Source organism: Sminthopsis crassicaudata, chromosome 2, assembly GCF_048593235.1.
Source record: "Sminthopsis crassicaudata isolate SCR6 chromosome 2, ASM4859323v1, whole genome shotgun sequence".
NCBI lineage: Eukaryota > Metazoa > Chordata > Mammalia > Dasyuromorphia > Dasyuridae > Sminthopsis > Sminthopsis crassicaudata.
Window position 1 is genome coordinate 614,328,398 of NC_133618.1, and position 18,965 is coordinate 614,347,362.

Here is an 18,965-nt window from a genome sequence, read left to right on the forward strand (position 1 = left end):
CCTTTACAGATGGAATAAGAGAATGTATGCATGAGAAATAAAACTACCCGCTGAAAATAATATTAAACCACCTCTAGAATTGTTTCAGCAGCTGTGCTTTTAGCCAGTTCTTTATGGCTTTGCCAATAAAGGAAGTCACCTTCTTAAGGACCTCCCAGAGAAGGTGTTATGATCTTTAGTTCATCCTCATTGATGTCTTAGTTTACTCAGCCCATTAATCTAAGAGAGTGAATTTGTTACATTATATTTTGTTTAAGGTTGGAGGAAAAGGGAGATGATTATTTTGGAGAGGAGAAGAACCAGGTGGGGAAAGCTAGCATGGAAGGACTGTCATGTAACTGTTCTTAGACTGGTTATATTTGACCCAAAGGACAGAATCAGGGGGAATGGTGCCTTTCCATATTGTCCGTGTAAAGTGGCAGATGTCAGAGGAATATTTAAGGCTATCCAAAAGTGGAATGGCCTGCCTCAAGAAGCAGTTATTTATCTTCCCAATAAGAAAAATGAAATCAGGGTACAATCAAGTTAAGCTTTTATTAAATATTATACTCCAGACTATGCCTTCTGGAGACTTAACCTGGAGCAAAACTTTATAATAAATTTTGCCTCTGGCAGTTGTTAGTTTTGTGATTAGGAACTGGATTTGTGATTTTGTTATAATAGGAAATAATGGATGTAGAAATTTCCTAAATAAATGGAGGCCAGAATCTTCACTGAAGTAATTTGTAGTCTTAGAAACTTACCTACATCATTAAGTCATGAAGTGTCTTGTCCAGGATGTGTCAGAGGAGAACTTGAACCCACATCTCTTTTCCTTCCTTCTATCTTTTCCTAATAAAGTATTTCTCTTCCATGAAGATACAGCAGCTTAAGTCTATGTTCTTCATGAACCTTTTGCTAGTTCTAATTGATCTTCTTTGTAAACTACTTTTCATTTAAATATTTTGTGTGTGTATATTCATTAATTTATTGGCACATATGGGCAAAATATGTATAGTATATACATATACCATGTAATTATAAAATTGATACATATGACATACATTTATAATATATAGCATATAGTATTTTATATGAGGGTATATATATGTACACACATATACATATACATATATATATATATATGACAGAATCTTTATAAACTAAGTTAGTATAACTTACCTCATAATGGGAGAAAAACATACATTTATATATGACACATTATTATTAACTAAGTTAATATAACTTACCTCATAATGTGAGAAAATATACATACATACATTTATAATATATAGTATGTTGAGTATCTATAGTGTGTTATATATTTAACATACCATCATTATTAATTAAATTAATATAACATCTCAGAATGGGAGAAAAATATACATATGTACACATATATATGTATGTGTATGTGGGTATATATTTCAGATAAGGAAACTGAGGCAAATAAAAGCTAAGTAACTTGAGCAGGATCATACAACTAGTAAGTGTCCGAGGGTAGATTTTAATTCACATCTTCTTGACTCTAGTCTGTGCTACCTAGCTAACTAGATACTCACAATGAACACTTCCCAATGAATTTGCCTTTTAATAGGAGAGACAAGTATATATATATATATATATATATATATATATATATATATATATATATATATATATATATATGTATATATATATATACACATACATACTTAGCCTCAGTCTGCCTCAGTTTATTTATCTGTTTGTTTATATGTTAAATGAGGATAATAATAATTATCTACTTCCCAGGATTGTTGTAAGGCTCAAATGAGATCCTATTTGTCAAGTGTTCTGCAAAATTTAAAGTGTTTTCAAGTGTTATTATTATTATTATTATTTTATACAACCAGTATATATACTGATAGAGCTGTCAACTATTGGACAAGTCTTCTGTAGAGCTATCTGTCATTTGGAAGTGAATGGGTTGATTCTTACAAGAATTAGATATCAGGTAATTTGCAGGGGGTTAAGTCACAGGCCATCCCTAGTTTCTCTAAATGAAGTGGGAATCTCATTCATTCAAGTTTTCTTTACCAACCTGCATAGCACAAAAACAAAATCTCTTCTGTTTAGGACCTGGATTTCGTTTTTTTGTGGGGGGAAGTGATGAAATATAGAAATCACAAGGAGGCAACATGGGATAGAGACTAGAGACTGGATCTCAGAGACAGGAAGTTCAAGTCCTGACTATGTGAAATACTAGCTGTACGACTCTGTCAAGTCATATAACATAAATCCAGGCAACTCTCTAACATTATAAATAGCAGAGGGTATGTCCACCTGAATTGGTAGAAGGAATTCTTTTTAGGGTGCTCCCTATATCTGTGAAAATATAATTTTGGTGAAAACAACAATCTACAATAAATAACAAACTAAAAATTATTTTTTAAAAAATGCCAGTTGAGTTAATATAACTAGTAAATAACTATAAAGTTTTAAATCAAATATGATTTATTTGTGTTTTTACAGGTATTATTATAGGTATTATTTTACCTGCACAGACTAATAAGATAAAATCGCTAGTATCCTAATTAAAGACACAAAGGCCCTCCCTCCTGGCAAAATTTTTATTCCCAGTTATGCTCATTTTCCCCATGAATGTCCTTCTTCAGTGTCTTATTCTGATATGAGATGACCCTGAATTCTCAGGCTAGAGAAATGCACATTGAGCCAGGATCATTAGAACCTAGATCTGAGCTGGATCAGAGATCATTTATTTAATCTCACTCTACAAAAGAAAAAAAGTTAAGGCCAGATGAATTTAAGTGACAAAATCACACAATAATAAAGAGAGGATTTGAACACAGATCTTCTAATTACAGTCTGCATTTTTCTCCAGGTTGAAAGAATTTGAAAAAAGCTTCCTCTTTGAATAAAGGACAAGCCAGAAATCTTCCATCTGATATTGAATTTTTTCTTAAAAACAATTTGTGAAAGTCTACTTCAGCCTGAAAGAAAGACAGTCTCATTTGAGAGAGGGTACCCCTACACCAAGGTAATGTAGAAGGAAGGATTTTATTTGTGTTTGTTTATGTCCAGGGTATTTGAAAATCACTTTAAAACTCTGAAATGCTACATATATAGGTCATGCTATCTCTAAGCACATTGGAAGAAACCATTCCCTGGGGAGGAAGTGTCCATAAGCTAGTGATAAGGAAGGAGAGGTGCTCTCCAAAGCACATATTTAGGTTGGGAGAACATTATGAAGATAAAACAAAGAATGAGCCTCAGAAATAAAATTGGAGCTTTTTAGCCAACATCATATATAGACAAAAAGTTCACTAGGGTCAGGAAAAGCACTCATTGGGTGTCAGGGAGGAACAACATAGAATGGAGACTTCATCCAATTTGTGCCCTTTATTTAGGGAATAAAAATTTATCATTTATCCCATGTATAGCTTTGGTACCCAAACTTGCAATCTATTTAATCTGTATTAAATTTAATCTGGATAGTCTGGTAAGTAATATGTTTGTATAGTCTGATAAGTAATATGTTCTATGTTCTTAAATGTATTTTTTAATAAAATCTCTTTATACCTAGATTATGTGGAAGAATCTATTTGCATTTAGAGAAAGAATTGATAAATAGAAGTATGTACAGAATGATTTTACACAGACACATCCATATATATATATATATGTATGCATACATATACACACATACATATTTGTATATATTAGTAGCCAAATCTGGGATAGGGAAAGAAGGGAATTAAAAAAGCAAAAAAAATAAAATTACTTGATAATTTTAATATATATTTAAGAGGAACTTAAAAGGAATTATAGTTTCATGTGTAATCATTTTCCTCCCTAAATTCTCCTATGTTATGGAAATGCTTATTTTATTTCTTAATATAAGAATAAATTTTAAAAGTCTGAATAATCATACATCAGCATGAGTATTATTTGTAATTTTTTCAATTAAAGATTTTTATTTTTAAAATATATTCATGGATAATTTTCAACATTCATGTTTTCAAAATCTTGTGTTCTGAATTTTTCCCCTCCCTTTCCCCAACTACTTCCCCTAGATGGTGAGTAATATGTTAAACATGTGAAATTCTTCTATACATATTTCCACAAATATCGTGCTGCACAAGAAAAATCATTATCTGTAATTTTTAATGAGTTTTAAATATTTGCTCCCATACTAGGAGAAATGATGCTGTGAAATTAGACAGTGTTTCTGTGGTGACTCCATAGAGCAAAAATATCAACTTAGGGTCTTTGGTGAGAAGACGCTGGAGCACAAAGTGACTTCTTTAGATTGGGATCTCCTTAAATGAAGAAACCTGGCTTTCCTCATTGGCACATAGTAGGTACTTAGCAAGTGTTTGATGTGGATGGAATATTTAATTTAACTTGTATCTTTAAAATTTATATCTTTAAAAATTGTGTGTGTGTGTGTGTGTGTGTGTGTGTGTGTGTGTGTGTGTAATAGCATGATACAATATATGTAGTGTTAGCCTTGAAGTCAAGAATACCTGGATCCTTTTCTCTAAGATAGTTTGCCTATCAAAGGGCATCAAGCTGTGCACACCCTTTGATCCAGCAGTGTTTCTCCTGGGCTTATATCCCAAAGAGATCTTAAAGGAGGGAAAGGGACATGTATGTGCAAGAATGTTAGTGGCAAGCAAGCCTTTTTGTAGTGGCCAGAAACTGGAAACTACATGGATACCCATCAATTGGAGAATGGCTGAATAAACTGTGGTATATAAATATTATGGGATATTATTGTTCTGTAAGAAATGACCAGCAGGATGAATACAGAGAGGCTTGGAGAGACTTACATCAACTGATGCTGAGTGAAATAAGCAAATCCAGGAGATCATTGTAGACAACAACAAGACTATTTGATGATCATTTCTGATGGATATGGCTCTTTTCAACAATGATCTTGTGATGGAGAGAACCATCGGAACTCAGAGAGAGGACTGTGGGAACTGAGTGTGTATCACAACACATTATTTTCACTCTTTCTTTTGTTATTTATTTGCATTTTGTTTTCTTTCTGATTTTTTTCCCTTTTTGATCTATTTCTTGTGCAGCATGATAATTGTGGAAATATGTATAGAAAAATTGCACATTTTTACTATATATTGGATTACTTGTCGTCTGGAGGGGATGGGGAAAAGGAGGGAGAAAAAAATTTGGAACACAAGATTTTGCAAGGGTGAATGTTGAAAACTATCTATGCATATGTTTTGAAAATTAAAAGCCTTATATTATAAAAAATAATATGACTGTAAACATAGGTATGTCACTTGATCTTTCAGTGCCCCCTGATGACTTGACTATAATTTATAGTCAATATAGTTAATAAATTATAATCAATATAGGTTGTTGATTTGATTCTGCAGAGGAAGTTCTCATACGGGGAATTTTTCATGTTGAAGCAATCATAGGTCTGGAATCTTCTGCCTCCAAAGTACTCTCATGATCATTGATGGAAATGAGATTTTGTAAACATACATTGGAACTCAAATATCACAATGATGGTTCTGTCCTTGAATTTCTGCCACTTTATAAAAGCTCTAAAAAGAGTGATAAATCTTAAACTGCTTAATATGATATAAAATACCCTAGAAAGCTTGTAAATTTTAAAATGGTTGAAGGGATACAAGATGACTTTTTTTTTTCCTAAAATGGCTCACAATTAAGAATTTTAGCGATATTCACTTTTCTGATCAAATGCACCAAATGCTTTATTTTCTTGGGTAAAAATATAACAAAAGTTTCTTTGGTCCTAGTATTTGAATATTGTCATTGGATATGTACAGATGTAAATATATATACATTAGTTCTACATATATACATATAAAAGTTTTATATGTGTACATGTATATATAGATGTATATACATATGTATCACTACATAAATCCAATTTAGAATTATTAATTTGAAGTTTTTGCACCAAACTATGAAAGTCATTTGAAGCAACTTAGCTGATATCTATTGTCCTTGAGTGAAGAGACCTTAGTTCCATTCTTAACTCTTTTATTGAGTTGTAACTCAGTGAATTGTTTGGGTCATTTAGAGAAGAGCTGCCTTTTTTCTATCTTACTGAGATGTGAGGAAGGATAACATTTTGTCTTATAACCACTTAGATCTTCAAAAAGGAAAGGAAACCATAAGAACAAGTTATCTTTGGATAAATACCATGAGTATTTCTATGTCTGCATGGGTAAAATGAAAGTTATAGTTTAGCATTTATTTGGTAAAACTGATAACTGATAACCATATCTTCTGAATAATTCATGCTTTGAGTTTCTTCAACCCCTGACTGCTGTTTCCCCCTCCAAATAAAAATTATTAAGGTGATTTCTCTATGTATTTTAGCCTATACAGATATTGATGAAATATAAACTAAATCAAGAAATCATAAAATCTCAAAATCCTATAATTAGAGGTCTCAGAGGCCATCTTGTTTAACTTGGACCCAAACATCTCCTCTAATGCAGAGGTGACAAATAGTCATCCAGCATTTGCTTGAAAATACTTCTAAAGGGACAATTAGGTGATGCAGTAGATAGAGCACTTGGCCTAGAATCAGGAAAACCTGAGTTCAGATTCAGTCTCCGACACAAGTTGTATTGTCCTGGGCAAGCCATTTAATCCTAATTACTTTAAAAAAAAAGAAAAAAGAGAAAATATTTAATAATGGGAAACCCAATATTTTTGAACTCATTCAATATGGAGATGACTATTATTTTATTCTAGACAGAAAGAGTACTGTATACTTTATTGGGAGGGGACAGTCATTCCTTCTGAAAATTTATTTCATTTGGGAGGTAGTTCAAATTATGGCTAATTGCAGATAAGACTGAGAAAAATCACTTTGAACTTCAGTTTCCTCATCTATCAAATGAAGGACACTGGGATATATGATATTTAAGTTCCTTTATATCTCTAAATCTATGATTCTTTAATTATTTCATAAACATGCAAGGCCCATTAGATGTCAATTTGGAAGATTATAATAAAAATTTGTAACATGATGCCAAGTTAAATGAGATCACAGGCTTTTAGGGCTGGAGGAGAAATTCCATGATGTTCAGCCCAATCCCTCCATTTTGTAGATGAAGAAACAGATGCACCAAGTGATGAAATAAATTATTCAAGACTGCAACTAATAAGTGACAGATAATTGGATTTAGATGTTGGTCTTCTATACCCAAACTACGTGCATTTCCTACCACTCTGTGCTGCCTCCCAATGGAAGCCAACTCAGTAGCAATGGCCTGTTTTACTGATTTGCTACAAATTGTTGCATTGTGATCCTTTCGGAATGGCCATCCACTAATTTCTGAATTAAGGAACCAACAACATTATGACTTGGCACTAGGAGAGCCAGCTTTGTTGGGCTAGTAGACTTTCTGAATGTACCTTACAGCTATTCCTGCCAAAAACAAATTTATAAGCAAGGATGAAAAAATTGTGTTTTGGCTTATTCCTATAATCAGTGCCTCGGGGGGAGACTAAGGCCCTTTAGCTTGAGAGAAAACTGTATTTAAGTCCTTCAGTGGTTTTTCAAGTGTCTTGGGTATGAATGAACACACATATACATATATCCATATTTCAAGGATATAATTACATTAGCATAGAAAGCTCTTCCACTAATGTAGATTACTGTTCTATAATGAGTAGACAGGGCCAATGTGGTGGGCCTCTGAGAGTGGGAAGGGAGGAACTAGGCTATTTAAGGTGAGGTGAACTAGTCTAGATCAAAAGCAGAGGAGGTCAAAACTTTCCTGCCAAACAATAGTGGGATTAGGTCTGCTTGTTGTATTTCTACTCTGGGCCAGATAGCAAAACCTACCCTCAAAAAGATTAAAATAAAAAGCAAGTTTAGTTCAAATGGTGTTAGATCTGGATACTATTCTCAGTTGTAGAATAAAGTCTGCCAAATCACCTCAGTACCATTTCTCATTTAATGTGGCTTTTTGTGCACTTCTATATGTTTAGGGAAAAACAATCCAAGCAACCAAAATTTTATTTCACAGAAGACTTAAGTTCAAACTGAGATTAGGGGAACTAATTTCAATGAAGGAATTTATTTGTAGCAAGTTTATTGTAATGTGATTATGTGTGTGTGCACAATTTTTAAAAAAATCTATGTTTATACCTAACTTTTAGAAACCTATCTGTTGCTTGGGATTGCTATGGAAGGTTCCAAGTAATCTAGAATACCTGGGAAAAGATTCACTGTTAAGATCTGTGAGATCTTAAGAATTATTGCTATAAATTTTCATTAGTGTGCTTTTATTTGCATCTCTTCTTATTTCCCATTTCCATGTAGGCAGACAATGACTTTACCAAATAGCTAGAAACATCTTCCCCTTGTTTCAGAATCTTAGTTCCATAAGGACAGGAAAACATCTGGGGAATGCTGCCTGCCTGAGTCACTTTAAGTTAAATAAATAGTATGGTCTTTGATATTATTTGTTCATTTGTTCCATACTACATGGAATTCAAACTAAGATGCTTGGGACTAGAAATAATCTGGAAAACTGTGGGTGAGTTCTTTGTCTGAATGAAATTGGGGCTGCTGGGTTGCAAACAAAATATAGAATTTATTTACTATTTTTTGTATTATAAACCACAGCAGAGTTATCACAAAAGTTTCATTTTTGTTTTTGTTTTTGTCTTTTTTGGGGGTTGGGGTGGGGAGAGAATTCTGCGCTTAGAAGAAAGAAAAGACTAAGGTTCTTCATATTCATAGAATTTTCTTAAAGATACAGGTGTTTGAACCACAATCTCTTTCCAATCTCTCTCTCTCTCTCTCTCTCTCTCTCTCTCTCTCTCTCTCTCTCTCTCTCTCTCTCTCTCTCTCTCTCTCTCTCATTTCTTTCTCTCTCTCTCTCTCATTTCTTTCTCTCTCTCTCTCTTTCATTTCTTTCTCTCATTCTCTTTTTTCTTTTCTCTGTCTCTCATTCTCTTTTCTCTCTCTCTCTCATCTTCTCTCTATCTCTTTCATTCTTTCTCTCTTTCTTTCCTGTTTCCTCCTAAATCTCAAGGATCCAGTTTCACTCAAGCAAAATAGGGAATTTGTTGGGAAATCACTGTACAACCAACAGCAGGTATCTCAGCAAGCAGTTCTGCCTTGCTAAGCAGTCCAGTGGTTCTGACCTCAATCAAAGCTTGGGAAATAAATGAACAGACCTGTGGTAAGAGGTAGACCTGAGATATTTCAAAGCTGAACTGCTCAACGATCATAGTACCATGCACAGCATGGAATTCTATTTGTATGGCCACATGGAATTTTCACGGGACCATATTTATGTAGCAGACTCATATCATGAGCCAAAGGACAATGAGAATTATTATCAAGTGATTATGAATATCAGAAGAACAGGATATCCATGGCCCTAAAACAGCAGTAATAGCCATAGATAGCTGCTTTATTTCATCACTGCTCTCAATAAATGACACCAGGCCAAAGATAAGAGAAGCATCTATCAACTTTTTTTGTCCCATTTAAAAAAGCAATTTTTTTTCAAACTCAGAGGATGAACTGTAGGAGAATGTTTCATTATATAAACAATACCTTTTTTTTACCCAAATAAATGATTAAACTGTCCTTAACTTCAAGTCTTTAGTCAAGAATTTTCCAGCTACATGGAATTCAACCTGAGATGCTTGGGACTGGAAATAATCTGGGAAACTGTGGGTGAGTTCTTTGTCTGCATGAAATTGTGGTTGCTGGGTTGCAAACAAAATATAGAATTTATTTACTTTTTTTTGTATTATAAACCACAGCAGAATAATCACAAAGTTTCATTTTTGTTTTTGTTTTTGTCTTTTTTAGGGGGTGGAGTGAGGAGAGAGTGTGATACATGTATGATTGATTGAAATTTAAGGAATTCTCTCAACCAAACCCACTTGGGAGTGTCCACGTGACATCCCTGGGCAGAGTTGTAAGTCTCCTCACTTTTAGCAAAGAGAGAGAATAGGAGAGGATACCTAAACAGACATTCTCCAAATGGAGAATCAGCTCTCCCTCTTGGTGACTTCAACCCTGAATGAGAGGATTTCTTGTTTATGAATCCTCTCTATTGGCATTAGCAGCAGTAGCAGCAGTGGGGATGGCAGCAGGATGGTGGATGGGAGAGGATGAGGGAAGGAGAGAAAAAGTGGTTGGGGTTGTTTCATGCAATTACTACCCTTCTCACAGATTGAACATTTTGCATTCATCCAAACAGTAGCAGACTTTTTGAGAGTTGGGAGGGTAATCCAACTTGGGGAGGACAGAATCATTCAATTGGGTTGTTCTTAAAAAAACTCAGGATTAAATTTTGCAATAAATGTAATTTTCAAATAAGTATATTCAAGGAAATACCTGAATATTTGTAAAATTATTCTGGGAGAGGGATGTGTTTTATTTGAGGGGGAGGGGGAGAGAAATGGAGAGGGTTGCTAATAACTTTAATTTTCAAGAGATTCCTTCTGAAGCAAAGTCCTCTAAGTCATCCATGGAAATAATGTCCAAATTTTGAGCTTCACTCATGTCCTTTTCTAAGTTCTGTGGAGCTTCTTCTGGGCGACGATTTGGAGAATTATGTACAGGCTCGGTATATGACTGAGGACTTGGGTGTTGGGTATCTCTGAAACGCTGGAGCCAGTGGTCAGCTGATTCCCTGGCTTGAGGCTCTTGCCTTAGAAAAGTGGGTGCTGAGAGCTGTGAGGAAGACCTCAGAGGTGTTAAGGAAGTCACTGGTAGAGGGTGGAGGCCAGGATACACCAAATAAGGAGAATTTAAAATTTCCGAAGAGGGCATTTCTGGGGAGCCCCTTTCAGAAGAAGGGATTGATACTTTGACATACTTGCCCGTCTCTGGGTCATAGAATGTCTTGATTCGCACCTGGAGTGGTAGATCGAACACAAAGTATTCTCCAGAGTGAGGATCCTGGAGGACTTTTTTCTGAGTGGCAGGGTGGGAGGACATAGGGATTACTGACTGAGCACCACTGGGTCTCCTCCTAATAGACTCAGAGAGGGTAGCCACTGAGTGCCGGTGGACAGGAGGTGGAAGGGAACGAACTCGGGCAAAGTTGGATCTTGGAATCTCTACAGGGGATAAAGGTCTTTTCCAGATCACATCGGCACCCTCCATCTGTGGGTTTTCCTCCTGGATTTCAGACAATTTCTCTTGCTGCAGGTCCATCTTTTTCCTTTTGCTTGCCAATTTCTTTGCTCGTCTTAGAGCTTTTTCAGTTTTTGGTGGAACTGCTGGTGGTTTGTTCATTGGCTTTTCCATATGAATGGTGGACTGTGGTAGCTCATAGGGAGCTGTCCAGCTGCTAGTCTCCTCCAACAATGCATCCCGTCTAGACAAAGCTATGGTTTCTTCAGCAGATGAATCAAATTGGGGGTTATCTCCTGTATTTGGTACCAGAGCATGTGTGATGTCTTCTCTTGCTGTTTTGATGCTGGTTCTTTTCTCTGATCCTAAGCTAGTTATGCTGGAACATGTGCTGGGCAAGGGGCTTATTATGGCTGAGTTTGACAAATCTCCCTGTGATGTACCTGAGTCTGGAGTAGCTTGTAGTGCATCATCCAATATGGTACTGGCTGCAGGGGAATAAACACTGCCATCTATTATGGAGCTAGCTATCGGTGAGTTCATCCTCTCACTGGGAACTATATTTTTCACCAAAGACCCTTCCCTGGGAGTGGACAATAAGTGGTTTCTTGGGCAATTACTTTTATCTTCTGAATAGGCTCCACCTAATTGGTTTGCTGGTGGGTGATCTCCAGAATCTTCATTTGGCAAAATGATGGTGGGTTTGACTCTGAAGGGAATAGGTTTCTGTTTATTCTTGCAATCATTTTCAAAATCATTTCCCACAATTTTATTTGATAAATTTTGAGTAGGTCTGACACTATCACTATTTTTAATACATGGGAAGAATGAGGAATTGCTGTCATCTTCCAAAAGAGTAGCTTCTGACATTGGCTGGACATTTTCCATCTTTACTGATCCAAAAACCTGTCCACTATCACTTATGCTCCTGTAGGGCTTTTTGTAGGCACTAGATTGAATGCTTGATATAGGGAGATGGCTAGTTTTTTGAGCATTTGGTATATCTTGCGATTCCAGCTGGTAAAGGTGAGTGTTCTCACCATGTTCTGTCAATCTGCTCTCTACTTCTTTCTGGTTATTGCTAAGAACATTTTCTGAGGATGAAGTCCTCAGTAGAGGCAATATGATAGGCTTAATCACTGGAGATGATTTAAAGGTATTGTCTTTGATTGTAAACATGATATGCTTGTTTGAATTTGGGGAAGGGGATAATGGATGATCCTTGCTATCAGGAAGAGAAATATTCTCATTTTTTTCTAACCAAATATCTCTGCAATCAGCTTCTTTCTTTGACTCCATCATTACTCTATTGCTAGACATGCTTTCACCTTCTCTCTGAGACATATCCTCTTTGGTACTGTCTTCAACACTAACAAAGCCATTACTTAAAGCATAGTATTGTAAATCATCCTTTCTTAGATCCTTTTCTTTCTTTTCAATTTTCTGACTTTCCTCTAGGCTCCCACTACTTTTTCTGTCTTCCCTTTCTGTAAACCATATTTTCTGCTGATCTTCAAATGAGGCAAAAGATTGGTCTGAAGAACTAGTGCTTATTTTGGCTTTGCTTTTAAGGTTTGGCATGAAATCAGATTGGGTATCACTATAGAACACGTCTTCTTCTTCTGGGGAAAGTGGACCTGGTGAGATTTTCTGGTTTGCATTCTGTGATCCTGCATCTCTCTCATGGTCAGTCTCTTGGGAAATGGATCTTGGTAATCCATTTTCAAGGTGATGAATACTCAGTTTCTCTTCAACTTTTCCTTCTGTTAGATCTCTACTGCAAAGTTTCAAGGAGAGGCGAGGCTTACTTTTCCTTAAATTATGTTCATTTATTTGGTGATGATATTGTTGAGAGTCTACATCATTGTTCTTAGGATTTTTGATGACTAAGTCATCATTCTTGAAACCATTCTGTTCTGAAGGCTCCCCATTGATATAGAAGGAAGGTTCTTCTATTGTCTGAGGTGAGCTAAGAGTTAGGTAATTATCTGTGAAGTCTCCGTTAATATCTCCTTTATGGTCCTTCTCCTTGGTATTGGCATAGGGTTGGTAGTTCAGTTTATCCTTGGTTGACATGTGGGGAAGAATTTCTTCAGATCCATTAGACATAAAAGTGCCATTGCTTATATTTTCTTGCTTTCCATGATCCCTAGCTTTTGTTTTTTCATCATGGCTTTTTAGGAGAGGGGAGGCACTATAAGTACTCTTGACTCGTTTTCGGACATCTTTGAGATTGAATAACAAACTAGGCACTTTTGACTTATAACTCTCTCGAGACTGATATTCATTAAGTCCTTCCTGTTCATTTGATCCCAATGACTTTTCTGGGGGAGGGAGTGTTGCCAACTCTGACTGATTTTCTAATGAGTCTAGAACATGCTTTGTTGGTATGACAGGTGTCAAAAGCTTACTGATGTTAAAAGGAGGATCGTAGCATTCATTTGAGTTTACTTGTTCTTCTATGATATCACTTTCAGGAAACTCTCCTGCAGGATCTGTTTTTTTATACAAAGTTGGGCCTTTCCCATTGGTTTTCTTTTCATCTGAAGGCTCACGTGTTCTTTCTTTTCCTCTTTTGTTGATTTTTGATCTTCTCCATGGAGCTCGTGAAGTTTCCAACTGAACCTTGGTCTCTGAACTGGGAGCCTTCTCTTCCATGGTAAAGCTTTGGGATTCAGGAGCTGATCGAACATTAGATACTTTAGATAGAGAAGTGGTTGGAGTTCCTGCCACCAGAGTTCTCTCTTCTGGCTTCACATGTACTCTGGTGTGGCTGGGTGATGTTTCATGTCTGCTTGGGTAGAGCTCTTTTGGTGGTAGATTTTCCTCATAGTTTGAAGGTGCTTTGGTTTCTGGCATCAGTTCATCAGCTTCCTTCCTTTCAAGCAATTTCTTGTGATGTGCATTCCATGATTCAAAGGCACTGTTTTCACTATGAAGAAAATTCCCTCTGTTTGCCCTTTCATTAGCTTTTCCAGTCTTACTCTTTGCTGCCTTTGTTGGTGGAAGATTGGAAGCATCCACAGAGGCTGTTTGAAAATCATCAGTACTAGATGTTAGGTCATTCGTACTTGGTGAATCTGGTGTCCCCTGTCTGCCACCAGACCAACTGGTATTTTGATATGTGTTGGAAATTTCAGCAGGTACCTTCCTGACCGTTAAAAAAGCTGAATCCATGCAGAAATTCACACCAACTCCTGGGAGAGGTACACATTTCAGAGGATTTTTTAAAGCAGGCTGTTTGGTGGTGGGAGGTAGATTGTCAGGATCTGGATTTTCTGTCCTATCAAAAGATTTAATTAATGAAGATACTTTGGAGACAGGTTTACTACTCCTCATACCAGAAACTGGGATCTCCAGTTTTCTCCGTGTGGTAACTGGTGGTGGTGAATTGCTTTTGGGGTATCTTTCCTCTCCTTGGACATACTTGGGCAGTTGTTGGAATGTAGATGCCCAGCCTGCATGTTCATTCCCATGTGCTTGTATCCTGTTGCAGAGATTACTTTTCTTGATGGCGTGGCTGCCTGTTCCCTGTTGAAAGCTACCAAAAAACTGTTGGGCAAAATCTGGTGAAATGACAAGATTGGAGTCATTGAAGGATGTGTCCTCTGAAATGCACAAACTTCTAAAAGCCCGGTCTGTGAGATTGCTGACTTCTCTATCTGCATCATCCAAGACACTCCCGATGCTTGAAGAGTCACTGAGTCCATCTGTGTATTTTTTACTCCCTTGCATTGTCTGGACAGGCATGAAGAGGATCCACAAAATTAATTTTTTTCAATAAAGCTGATTTCTGCTCAATGATTTTTTTTACCCGATCTTCTTCCAAAATGTGTTCATTCAGTGTAACCAATGCAACCACAAAATGGGACTTTTTTTCCCTGTAAAAAAGAATTGATAATTTTTGACATTGATCCTTGAAAATCCTTGTGTTCCCTAAATTTCCCCCCTTCCACTCAAGCCCTCCTCAAAAAGGCAAATAATCCAATATAAGCAACATGCTATATATGTATACATATTTATACAATTATCATGTTGAGCAAGAAAAATCAGATCAAAAAGAAAAAAATGAGAAAGAAAACAAAATGCAAGCAAACAACATAAAGAGTGAAAATGCTAAAAACACTTTAAGTTTTGCAAAGAGTTTTGCAATCTTTAGCTAATTTCATCCCAATAATAATCCTATAATTTAGGTACCATAATCCACATTTTACAAAGGAGGAAGAGAAGGATCAGAAAAATTAAGTTGGAGAAGGAATGTGAAATAATGGATAGAGTTCTCTGATTGAGAATCAGGAAAACTTGGCTTCAAATTTTAACTCTAATACTTGTAGTATGACCATGGGCAAATCACTTAATACCAGTGAAATGCAGTTTCTCCATTTAAAAAATGGTGATAATAATACATGAAGTATTTATTTCATGAGGTTGTTGTGAAACTGAAAGGATTTGGTATCTTTAAAGTGCCTTACAAATTTTTTAGAATCCTAAATGAGTATTAGTTGTTAGCAAGGTATTGGGCTCACCATTATATAGCTACTAAGATGCTATTCATCTTATTATTCAAATACATATTCAAATACAAGCCTTTCTCAATTCCAAGTCTGGTATTCTTTATATCCCTATCTTTTTCCCATCCAACCTTCTCTGTGATAACAAACATCAATCTCACAGGATGGAAAACAGAATATTGATATAGGTATGTTATAACTATTCATTTAAAAATTCTTTTTCAATTGGATGTCTCTCATGAAGTTTGGGATAGCTTAAATTTAATGGGGTAATTTGAGTTCCTGAAGTGAAAAATATAATAATAACAGATAATGTAGTAATGTATAACACAATAACAGTAAATAATAGAAGATATGACAACAGGATAAAGGGTCAGAGAATATGTTCCTTGTACTTTTTTATCTTGAGGAATATTGTTAGAGTTTTGATGGAGAATAGAAATATGTTCAGGTGCTTATAGACTGAGAGTTATCTCAGGGTTAATATTGTCTATAATAAAACCAAGGCAGACATAGATTAAGTGAGCTGCCCAGAGTTAACAGCTAGTAAGTTCAAATCTAGGCTTCCTAATCTTATAATTTGGCTTTTTCTTGACCTATACCCTGTGTTTGATCCCACTCAAAGAGACAAAATACAATGGAAAGGAACATTTGACAAGGAGAAAAAAACCTAGATTCTCATCCCATTTCTATTGATAAGATAATGATATAGAGTTCTTTAAATTTTGGAAGGTGCTTTAATAGGCACATCTCATGATTTCCTAATTATGTAACTTTAAGTATCATTTAATTTCCTGGAGCTTCAATTTATTCATATATAGGATGAAAGGCTTGGTCCTAAAGATGGTCCTTAAGTTTATCCCTTTCAATTTGAACATCCTATTCTATGATTTTATTCTTATTCATTGATTTATAGTTGGCCCAAAGACCATTTTGTAAATATGAAGAGCACTGACTGGGGAGAAGCATCAGGATAATAGAAATGTATTCCTACTTCATGTTTACTTTTCTCCAGTGGTGAAACCATTTCTCTTTGCCTCCCGTTCCCTAACTCTCAGTGTCAAGACACTTGATTAGAGGGGCTATGAGATAATACCTAACCCCATTGGGGCTCTATACTGGATCTCTCTCTCCATATGAACCTTGTAAAGGGTAGAGATAAATAAGTCAGAGCATCCTTGACCAAGTAAGGGATGGTTTCTCAGAAGAATCCTTTGGTCATATAAAATATTTGTTCATATCTTAGTCAACATATGTGAATTGAGTGAATTGAAAGCTATCTTTAAAACCACAAAGATCTAGATTCAAGAACCACCTCTAATACATATTGACCTTATGACTAGATAACCCAAGGGGTAGCATGCTGGTTCTGGAGTCAGGAAGACCTGTGTTCAAATCCAGATTTAGACAGTAAATATGTAATCCTGGACAAGGCACTTAACTTCTGTCTACCTTGGTTTACACAAATACAAAATGAGACTAATAAGAACACCCACCTCAAAGGATTTTTGTGAGGATTAAACATTTGTAAATCACTAAGAACTAATGGCCTGGTACATAGTAGGAGCTTAATAAATGCTTGTTCCCTTTCCTTGCTCTGACTTAGCATGCTGGACAACTTTCTAAGACTTTCAGTTTTAGAGAGGGAATTTACTTACAAGTTGAATGAATCACAGTTATAGTCCCTATTCCCTGTTTTAGATAAATTGCACTAAAATTGCTACAAGAAAATACAAAAAATACAAAAAAATCTATTGGAAATACATCTCATAGTGCTTTTACTTGAGAACAACTTTATTTTTATATATCTCAAGAAACAAATAGACTCTATCTTTGCATCACAGGCACATAATCTATCTACAGACATACATGATTAACTAGTCTGAATGGACATAATATCATACATTGAGAAGAAAGCTGGGTTTGTAATTAAAGTTCAAATCTTGACCTTGCTACTTGGGGATTTCAGGCAAGTGACAAAGCTTCTCTGGCCCTTTGTTTCCTTACATGTAAAGTGTTGAGCTTTGACTAAAAGATCTTTAATGATCCTTCCAATCTCAAATCTATGATTGTATGATTTGTCAGTTGAGTGAAATAGTTTATTCAAATAACTACTTTGTCTAAGTTTCCATTTTGCTTGAAATAAATTGACCAGATATTTATTTGATCTGTTTACCCTGAAAATAGCTCAGTTGTCTTGGTGTAATACAGATCATCTCAATTCCCATTGTATTTGAAATCAGAAGTTCACTGAGGCACAGCAATTAAGTCAAAAGTAAAGTATGTTTGATTTGAAGATTTCAGTCGAATTTATTAGCTGTTGAATCCAGTTGAGGTCATATATTTTCCCATGTCCCCAAAATTATGGATATAGTTTTTACCCTTGATGAAAACAAGGACAGTTGCAGATGCCATGTAAACCTGACTAATGCTGAAGCTGGTGGATTGATAGTATCCTTCACCCACACTTCTGTCCAGTAACTCCAGGCTCAGAAACTGTGCCTTTTTAAATAGGGTTGTCAAAGGTAAAAAAAGAAGGTGAGGAAGTCCAAATCAAATCCAAACAAAAGATACATAATCTCAGTCACTGATGCCTTCTTTTGCCCAACTAGGATACCATGTTTTTCGGCTTTATTGAAGGAAATTTAGGTTTCAAGTATGTGTGAGTTGTGGGAAGGAGATTGGATTACACCTTTAAACTCATTGTTCTATGGCCTATGGGTAGTTTGTCTCCAAACATTCTTGCTTTAATCATCCATTGCCTGAAACTTTGATCTCCATTTATTTTAATTTGGGGAATATGCCTCTCTGTTTAATGACTATAACAATACTCATGATTTTCAAATGGCAATTCATAGTTAGCACATGTGATTATCAATTGGAATGAAAGAAAGAGAGAACATTAAGACATTAAGAACATTTATCACTGTTATTTTGCATATGAGGCTTAAACCTCTGGCTCCAACTATTTCTGGGCTAAATTACACTGATAAAAAAAAAAAAAGATGATTTGCTTCTTTGCAAAGAAACAAAAACAATGTATATTTTACCAGTTTAAAGGCCACCAAAGGAAACGATAAGGAGAATCTAGTGTGTTTGAAAGGTTGAATCACCTGTCCATACTGAACAAGTTAAGTGATTCTTAATGTTATGGATCTTTGTCAGGAATGTCAATATAACCAATAACTTAATTAAGTGAGGCACAATTTCCTTCAAAACAAGGTACTATTACAACTTGTTGAAAACAGGATTATTTAGAATTTCATTGTGAATTTAAGCTCCCCAATGAGATTCCATTTAGGCCCATGTAACAGTTCTAAAGTAGTGAAAACATCATGAAGAACTGGATCCATTACTCAAGTATTTCA

General features: G+C 35.6%; 1 protein-coding gene across 4 annotated transcripts in view; it reads right to left on the bottom strand.

Moving 5' to 3' along the window:
* Positions 1 to 10,312: 10,312 nt before the first annotated feature.
* Positions 10,313 to 18,965, bottom strand: part of C2H10orf71 (chromosome 2 C10orf71 homolog) — a 38,751-nt gene continuing 30,098 nt past the window's right edge. For all 4 annotated transcript variants that reach the window (XM_074296103.1, XM_074296104.1, XM_074296105.1 and 1 more), the window contains one exon: positions 10,313 to 14,967. In XM_074296103.1, coding sequence (XP_074152204.1) covers positions 10,436 to 14,836 — 4,401 coding nt within the window. In that variant the 5' untranslated portion in view covers positions 14,837 to 14,967 and the 3' untranslated portion in view covers positions 10,313 to 10,435. The remainder of the gene's footprint in view (positions 14,968 to 18,965) is intronic.